Source organism: Saccopteryx leptura, chromosome 6, assembly GCF_036850995.1.
Source record: "Saccopteryx leptura isolate mSacLep1 chromosome 6, mSacLep1_pri_phased_curated, whole genome shotgun sequence".
NCBI classification, from domain to species: Eukaryota; Metazoa; Chordata; class Mammalia; order Chiroptera; family Emballonuridae; genus Saccopteryx; species Saccopteryx leptura.
This window is the reverse complement of record NC_089508.1, coordinates 135,236,793-135,245,975: the sequence shown is the minus strand read 5'-3', so window position 1 is coordinate 135,245,975 and position 9,183 is coordinate 135,236,793. Positions and strand designations below refer to the sequence as shown.

The 9,183-nt window shown below is 50.0% G+C and overlaps 1 protein-coding gene across 1 annotated transcript in view; it reads right to left on the bottom strand.

The window, feature by feature from the left end:
• Positions 1–487: 487 nt before the first annotated feature.
• The window catches only part of MAML1 (mastermind like transcriptional coactivator 1), a 54,192-nt gene continuing 45,496 nt past the window's right edge, over positions 488–9,183 (bottom strand). The window contains exons 3-5 of the mRNA XM_066388589.1: positions 7,451–7,690; positions 5,356–5,452; positions 488–1,664 (exon numbers count right to left, since the gene is read on the bottom strand). Of these exons, the coding sequence (XP_066244686.1) occupies positions 685–1,664; positions 5,356–5,452; positions 7,451–7,690 (1,317 nt within the window). The 3' untranslated portion in view covers positions 488–684. The remainder of the gene's footprint in view (positions 1,665–5,355; positions 5,453–7,450; positions 7,691–9,183) is intronic.

Here is a 9,183-nt window from a genome sequence, read left to right as displayed (position 1 = left end):
CTGGAAAGGCTGTGCCTGCGTCATCCGCAGCTCTGCCAGCTTGGCGTTCTGCGCCTCTTTGGCATGTGCAGTCGCAGCCCTGACCGATGGAAAGGACTTTCCAGTGCCGCCCCTTCCCCTGAGAGCTGACAAAGAGCAAGAATAAAAAAAACCTCCTAAAAGGAAGCCCTAGGTTTCCAATGACACTTAATCAACTTAAATCATCACCTATCCTGTTTTAAAACCTTAAAAAAAATTTTAAACTTTTCTATGCTACAAATTGCAAATAGTTCTGCTATATAAAGTTTCAACAAAAACTTGTCCCCAACATTGGGGCAAGTGGAGATCTTGAATGAAGTCAACACAATGGCACAGATTTTATAAGCCTGACGTTGTGGGGTTTCACTGTTATAACTGTTGGGTTTTTAGTCATTTGTATAGAAAATCACCTATAGAACCCTGTCCTGTTCTCCCAACTCCAGGTAGTGATGCCAGCAGATGGTCGGGGGCCAGCCCGACAGACCACACTGCTGGGTCGGAGCAGGAGCTCTGCAGGTCCCAGCCAGGTGGGGCCTCAGCCCCTGACTTTGCTCTACCCATCTAGCACCCAGGCTGTGGGCTGTTGGTCCAAATACTTGCTCACTGTTGAATATGAGAACAAAAATACAGGATATATGAACACTGAAAACATCACAAATTCTCCCATTACTGAGGCCCCAAAAGGTCATCCAAATCATTCATCCACTCTTCCGAAGTCCTGTTCTTCAGCAGGGAGTCGATCAGATCGGTGTCTCCAGCCATGCTGCCCAGCCCGCTGCCACCTGGCTGCCCACTATAGGCAAAGGGCAGCTCCTGGCCCGAAGTCCGCACAGAGTAGGCTTGGGTGCAATGCAGCCCTGCTCGGCCGCCCATGGATGGGGCAGGGCTCTGGCTAAAGGCCCCCAGCTCAGGCCCACCAGGGCTCAGGCCCGGCAAGCCCTGTTGCGGGGTTCCCTGGGGAGGTGCTGGGGTAGGGACACTGGTCCTCTGCTGCGCACTCACGGGAGGTAACATGGGCCCTGCTGCAGCAGCTGAGCTCATGGGCACCATGGGCCTATTGGGCATTGCCTGGGAGAATTGGGGGCTGGACATTTTCAGGTGGGCCTGCTGTATGTGGAAACTGGAGGCTGCAGTGAAAGGGCTGATGGTGCTGCTTCCAGGAGTCTGGCCAGTTAGGTTTGGCATTCCCTGATGCTGCCAGGAGGGATTCTGGCCTCCCATGGCTGCTGACATCCTTGGGACCTGTGGCTTAGTTAAACCAGAGTTCAGGGACCCCTTATTGTGCTGTTGGGAGAGGCTAGAGCTTCCCAGAGAGTTCTGTCCATAGGCAGCGGAGACTGAGGTGTTCTGGCCCATGCTTGTCTGCCGTGGAATGTGGGCATGTCCATTGGTGGCCTGTGGTGGGGGCTGGGAAACCATCTGGGTTAAGCCAGAGGCCATGCCATAGAGGCTGCTCTGTGGCATGCTCTGGGAGCCAGTGAACTGAACCACACCCCGGTCCTGCTGGCCTGAGCTTGAGGAGAGAGAGGAAACAGAAGTATGTCCAGGGCCCACTGACATCAGATTCCCCGCCTGAGGGAATACTCGAGGACAGTTGGAGTTTGATGAACCCAAGTTGTTCATGCCAGGCACAGTAGCAGAAGACCCTAGAAGACAGAGAAGATTCTGTCAATCAAGCTGGGATTTTTCCTTTGTTTGTGTGTGTGTGACAGAGAGAGAGAGAGAGAGAGAGAGAGAGAGAGAGAGAAGGATAGACAGACAGATAGGAAGGGAGAGCGATGAGAAGCATCAATTTGTCATTGCGGGTCCTTAGTTTATTGATTGCTTTCTCACACGTGCCTTGACTGGAGGGCTACAGCAGAGCAAGTGACCCCTTGCTCAAGCCAGCGACCTTGGGCTCAAGGAAATGACCATGGGGTCATGTCTATGATTCCATGCTCAAGCTGGTGAGTCTTCACTCAAGCTGGCGACCTCGGGGTTTTGAACCTGGGTCCTCTGTGTCCCAGTCCAATGCTCTATCCACTGTGCCACCACCTGGTCAGCCATGCTGGCATTTCTTGACCACCAATGTGGAGACACCTCCATGACCCAAGGCACAGCCGTTGTCCTACAGGCACAAACAGCAGAATCAGAACACCAAGAACACCAAAAATCCACTTCTAGTCAGTAGAACCTAGAAGAAGAGAGCCCTGGGGCCAAGGAGGCAGCAATGAGGAGAATAAGACAGGCACAGAGGAAGGTGAAAAGCCAAGGAGAGAGAAGCCAATGGACTTGGCTGGTTCACCTTTCCAGGCCCACCCTGTCTTTGCACTGTACATGCCCTATACCGGGCACTGGCGCTTTAAGGATCAAACTCAGGATCTGCCTTTGGGAGGTGAAGACTCCATGTGCTCTGACAGGTTACAAAAAAGGCTGGGAGGCAGGCTGTGGAAGCACAGGGGATGAAGGCTAACTGCCTGGGAAGACATGGCGAAGGCTTCAGAGAAGTGGTGACAAACACACTGGGGATTTTTTTGTTGGTTGGTTGGTGAGAGGAGGGGAGATAGAGAGACAGACTCCCACATGCACCCCAACTGGGATTCACTCAGCAACCTCCATCTGGGGCTGATGCTCTGCCCATCTGGGGCCATGCTTGCAACCAAGATATTTTTAGCACCTGAGGCAGAAGCTCACAGGGTCCATCCTCAGTGCCCAGGGCCAACGTGCTCTAATCAATCAAGCCATGGCTGTGGGTGGAGGGGGAAACGGGGGAGGGTGAGAGAGGGTGAGGAGAAGAGAGAGAGAAGGGGGAGGAGAAGTGAAGAAGCAGATGGTCGCGTCTCCTGAGTGCCTGGACCAGGAATTGAACCCGGGACATCCACATGCCAGGCCAACACTCTACTGCTGAGCCAACTGGCTAGGGCCTACACTGGGTTTTAAAAGAGTAGAAGTTTAGGTCCTGGCCGGTTGGCTCAGTGGTAGAGCGTTGGCCTGGTGTGCAGGAGTCCTGGGTTCGATTCCCGGCCAGGGCACACAGGAGAAGCGCCCATCTGCTTCTCCACCCCTCCCCCTCTCCTTCCTCTCTGTCTCTCTCTTCCCCTCCCGCAGCCAAGGCTCCACTGGAGCAAAGTTGGCCCTGGGCGCTGAGGATGGCTCTGTGGCCTCTGCCTCAGGCGCTAGAATGGCTCTGACTGCGGCAGAGCGATGCCCCAAGATGGGCAGAGCATCACCCCCTGGTGGGCATGCCGGGTGGATCCCGGTCGGGCGCATGCAGGAGTCTGTCTGACTGCCTCCCCGTTTCCAACTTCAGAAAAAAAAAAAAAAGAGTAGAAGTTTAGCCTGACTGAGGGTGTTGACCTGGGACTTAGGTCCCAGGTTTGAAACCTCAAAGTTGCTGGCTTGAGTGCAGGCTCATCCGTCACTGGCTTGAGTGAGGAACATGATCTTAAGGTCACTGGCTTGATCAAGGGGTACTGGCTCTGCTTGCCCTTCAAGCCCCTGTCAAGGCACATATGAGAGGCAATTAATGAACAACTAAGTGACACAATTAGGAGTTGATGCTTCTCACTTTTCCCTTCTTGTCTGTCTCTTGCTAAAAAAAAAAAAAAAAGAGGCCCTGGCCGGTTGGCTCAGTGGTAGAGCGTCGGCCTGGCGTGCAGGCGTCCCGGGTTCGATTCCCGGCCAGGGCACACAGGAGAGGCGCCCATTTGCTTCTCCACCCCTCCCCCTCTCCTTCCTCTCTGCCTCTCTCTTCCCCTCCTGCAGCCAAGGCTCCATTGGAGCAAAGATGGCCCGGGTACTGGGGATGGCTCCATGGCCTCTGACTCAGGCGCTAGAGTGGCTCTGGTCACAACAGAGCATCGCCCCTTGGTGGGCGTGCCGGGTGGATCCCGGTAGAGAGAGTGCATGCAGGAGTCTGTCTGACTGCCTCCTCGTTTCCAGCTTCAGAAAAATACAAAAAAAAAAAAAAAAAAAGACCTTTAGCAATTTAACAGTTTGGAGGAACAGTATTCTAGATAAAGAAAAGAGGAAAAGCGTTGCATGCAAAGGTATGAAGTTATGAAAGGCAATGGGGGGGGGGGCGCGCTGTGGCTAGTGTGGGGAAAGCACCCAGCCACTTAGACTAAAACTGCAGGGCCAAAAGCGGACTGGACTGTGTCTGTGGTTTAGGTCTTGCTGGTCTAAAAGCACTTACATGAGGGGTGCACACAATGGGCTCCCTAGGGGTGAGAGGAAGAATGCAGGAGCTTCCTCTTCACACCACAGACCCCCCAGGGAGCAGAGCGGCTAGACTGCAACCAGCAGGAACTACAGAGCACGCGCTCTGTGGTGGACACTGTGCTGGCGAGGCAGGAAAGAATGGGGCAGAGTGCTTTCCTCATGGAACTTACTGTCTGGAGCTCTGCCTTGAACACGGATACATGGGGAAAATGAGGCAAGATTTTGTGGGCAGGAGAGTGGCTATTCAGGAGTTGGCCTTAACTCAGTACTTTGCTTCTATTCTCATTCTCTCTACGAGCACCAAACTAAAAACTGAGTGGAGGAAGAGTCTGTTTCAGCCCCAATGACAGCCCACACATCAGATGGGAGGGGTGAGGACAAGAAAGCTGACTGAGATCCAAGACTCTGAGATGCCTGCCAATCTCAACTCCTTGGTCCTGGTCAGCATGCACAACAAACTCCACCTGGTCTCTTCTGGAACGCACGGCTCTGGTCAGTTTCTCTGGGACACTTTAGAGCAAGTCACTGACCAAGAAAGGGAAGATACTGCAAGAGCAGACCACATTTTATTGCATCTGTCAACTGGCATCTCTGGGCTTCTGGAGTGACAGCCTGAGCAACAGCGCCCAGGTTCCCTCGCCTCTGCATGCAATGGCTGAGACCTCTTAGAGCTTCCTGTCTGTTCCTGGCCGACTGTCCACTGCTGATGTCGCCACCGCGACACCAAAGTGAGTAGACAGGAAAAGAAGCAGAGGCTACACAAGCACATTACATCTATCCTTATCTGGAAACCAGGAGAGGCCATTTTGCTGAAGCAAAGAACTTACTTAAGAATTAAAGAAGCCATTTCCTGCTGATAAGGTATCTTCCAACTAGAAATGACTTTGCTTCAAAAGACTATTGAGCCAGGGACCCAGCCAAAGTGGTCTGCCTCTATAACACACTCCTGGCCTGCAGAGTGACTAGAAAGCAGGCTCCTTAGTCAGACTGAAGATTGTATCAGCAAGTGAACCCACGGAGCACCTAGCAGAAAGCTAGGCAGAGAGCAGGAACTCAGGACGAGTGGGAAAGACCACCTGCTCTGGGCAGCGCCTGCCTTCCCCTGCCCCCACTCCATCACTCTAGAGGCCTCCTCACCTGCGAACTGTCCAACCTGCTGTGGGAAGGTGCTGTGTGTTGGATCTTGATACTGGGGCGGTGGGCGGGTCAGATGGCGCTGAAACTGCTGCTTCTCCTAGAAAATGCCAAGAACAGAACAAAACAAGACCCACATAAAAGAAAAACAGTGTTAGATCAAAGAAAAAAACTGTTCAAGCTTGTTACTCACAGATAGACTCCTATGGACAAAATGCTCACGATGTCACTTTCAGGATTTTTTTTTTTTTTTTACAGAGACAGAGAGAGAGTCAGAGAGAGGGATAGACAGGGACAGACAGACAGGAACTAAGAGAGATGAGAAGCATCAATCATCAGTTTTTCGATACGACACTAGTTGTTCATCGATTGCTTTCTCATATGTGCCTTGACCGCGGGCCTTCAGCAGACCGAGTAACCCCTTGCTTGAGCCAGCGACCTTGGGTCCAAGCTGGTGAGCTTTTGCTCAAACCAGATGAGCCTGTGCTCAAGCTGGAGACCTCGGGGTCTCGAACCTGGGTCCTCTGCATCCCAGTCTGACGCTCTATCCATTGCACCACCACCTGGTCAGGCGCTTTTGGGATTTTTAATACACACTATGAAACGGAAGGATGGGCCAGAGCTAAGGAGCAATAATGAAAAAAAAGGTGATGTACCAGTTTTAAAAAATGAAGGGCAGATCAGAAAGATGCAAATCAAAGCCACACTGGTATACCACTTCATATGCACTAGGATGGCTGGAAGAAAAAGACAAGTGTAGGAGGATGTGGCAAAACCGGCACCTTCACACACTGCTGTGCACATGGAGAATGGCACTGCTGCTTTGTAAGACAGTATGGCAACTCTTCAAAAGGTTAAAAAAACATAAGATTTAGTCTGACCTGTGGTGGCGCAGTGGATAAAGCATAAACCTGGAATGCTGAAGTTGCTGGTTCAAAACCCTGGGCTTGCCTGGTCAAGGTACGTATAGGAGTTGATGCTTCCTGATCCTCTCTTACTCTCTCTCTCTCTCCCTTCTCTAAAGTGAATAAATAAAATCTTAAAAAAAAAACCCAAATAAAACATAAGACTTATCATATGGCCCCGCAATTCTACCCCTAGATATATATTCAGAAAATTGAAAACCTATGTCCACAGAAAGTTTAAAAAACGATTGAACATTTTTTTTCTCCATTTATGAACAAGAGAAAAAACGTGACAGTCACACAGCAGAAGAGTCAGCCCTGAAAAGGAGGGAAGTGCTGATGCACATTCCAACATGGTGAACCTTGAATCCATTACATGAAATGTTCAGAAATAAGGAAATCTATAGACAAAGAATAGAGTAGTGGCTGCCTAGGCCTGGGAAGATGGGGGAAATAACTTTGAATGGATATAAGGTTTCTTTTTACGTGATAAAGTGTTCTAAAATTGTGATGATGGTCGCACAACTCTGTAAATATACTAAAAACCACAGACTTATTCACTCTAAATGGTGAACTGTATGTCATGTAAAAGTTGTTATTTAAAAAACGGCAGAACTGAGGCAGTGATGTGGGTTATAAAGCCATTGTCAATCAACGTGAACCGCAGGATGGCTAGCTCTTCCCCTGTGTCTTAAAGATGTGATTGGAAGTCCTGAGCACCTGCACACTATCCTTGGTGACCAGGCGGATGGGCTGTGGGACTTGGAGGGCTTGCCAGTCCTGACTACAATGCAGGGCCTCGTTTCCCTGCTTCACACTCTGGCCATCACAGCTCCCCATTTACAACCAAGCAGGGTCCCAGTGAGTCCACAGGCCAGGAAACTCAGTGCTTTGGTGGCTGCTGACAAAGAACAGGAAAAAATATTCCTAACAGATAGTTTTAGCCACAGATTCTGCCCTCATCAATCCCCACAAAGTGACAGAAAGCTGTTTCTGACACAGGCCACCACTGTCTGAGAAACACCACACTTCTGGAAAGAGGTTTTTAAAAGGGCAAAGCATTCTAATACAGAACATGCAATGAGTGCACATGTGTGTTGTACCCAGTGGGGCCTGTGGCCACTGTGGTGACTTGGGAGGCAGGCAGAGGTGTGGGAGGGAAGGCAGGGGGTTCTTCCTCCTTTTTTCTTTACCTGCTCTGCCAGAAGGTGCTGCTGTCTTTGCAAGAACTGCTGTTGCTGCAAATGCTTTTGCTGCTGCTCCCTCTGTTTCTGTTGATCCAAAAGCAACTGATGCTGCTTCATTACAGCTGTCTGCTGCTGGCCACTGAGATAGGGGGTATTGCTGTGAGTGCTGGTCACTGAAGCGGCAGGAGGCTGGGTCCCCATGCTGGAGGTCTGGGCTGGCACAGGGACGCTGGGAGGGTTCTGCTCCTGTCAACACAGATAGGGTTTTCAAGTCAAGTGCGGCAAAGTGAAGTTGGTTCCGATCACAGCAGCTGAGCTCCACCCCACGAGAGCCTGGCTCCCTGCAGAGGGCTCCAGTGCGGCTGCCCTCCAGTGTTGGGCCCTCAGAGACCAAGAGAGTGTACACTTGAGTATCCAGGCACAGCAACGAACAGTCAGTTACCAGCAGTGAGCCAGTTTTGCTTCCTGTGATCTGCCAGGAGCAAGGGTGTGATTTTACACTTAAGCTCATATGTTTGCACACACTAGCTCCTGTAAGCAACTGTAGCTTATATACCCTTGCTCACTGGAATGCGTAAGTGCAGGTGGGCCCCAAGGCAGAGCACTCAGGGGACTCTGGATGATGGAGACACACCACATTCTGTGTGTGCAAACCTTGGGTCCCTGTGGTGGGGCTGCCCCTGAACTGCCTGAAACGGTTTTGTCTGTCCAGTTGTGTACAGCACTTTCTGGGGAGGAGACTGCCTGGCTTTTGTCAGATACTCATGCTCAAAAAATACTGAGTGTCAATAAGAACTTTAACAAATATTTTCTATTAATACATGGACCAAAAATGAAAGTCATGTCAAAGGTTACCACAATGTTTATTTTAACATCATTACTTATGTTTAAAAGAAGGGGAAAATTTAACTCAAAACAGAAAACAGGCAAAAAGCAATTATCATTTAAACAAATTCAATTTCTTGAGCTCCTTTTCAGTCCTTATTCATTTGTATATATATATATATATTTTTTTTTTTTTTTTTTTTTTTTTACAGAGGCAGAGATAGACAGGGACAGACAGACAGGAACGGAGAGAGATGAGAAGCATCAATCATCAGTTTCTCGTTGCGCGTTGCGACTTTTTAGTTGTTCATTGATTGCTTTCTCACATGTGCCTTGACCACGGGCCTGCAGCAGACCGAGTAACCCCCTGCTGGAGTCAGCGACCTTGGGTCCAAGCTGACCTTGGGTCCAAGCTGGTGAGCTCTTTGCTCAAGCCAGATGAGCCCGCGCTCAAGCTGGCGACCTCGGGGTCTCGAACCTGGGTCCTTCTGCATCCCAGTCCGACGCTCTATCCACTGCGCCACCACCTGGTCAGGCTCATTTGTATATTTAATCTTTACAATATTCTAACCTGAGAGCAGAGAGTTCTGATGTAATTTCCTCACTCACTACAATCAGCAAAAGTGATGGGTGACAAGAGTGCCTTGTGAGGTGCCAAGTGCTACTAGAATGGCAGGTGTCACTGTGCCTCTTTCATGAAGCTGTTTTTCATGGCTGTGTAGCATTTTAATGGATGACATAAGTGGAAGTTTCAACATTTACACATGCATACTTCTGTTGAGAAATGCCAAAACCGCTTTCATTTTGGACTGCTAGTTATAACCCTACAATGAAAATCCGATGTATTACTTTCTCTTTTGTAGGGATTATTTCTTACAGGGGTATAATGTGTCAATGCTTATGAATATTTTTAT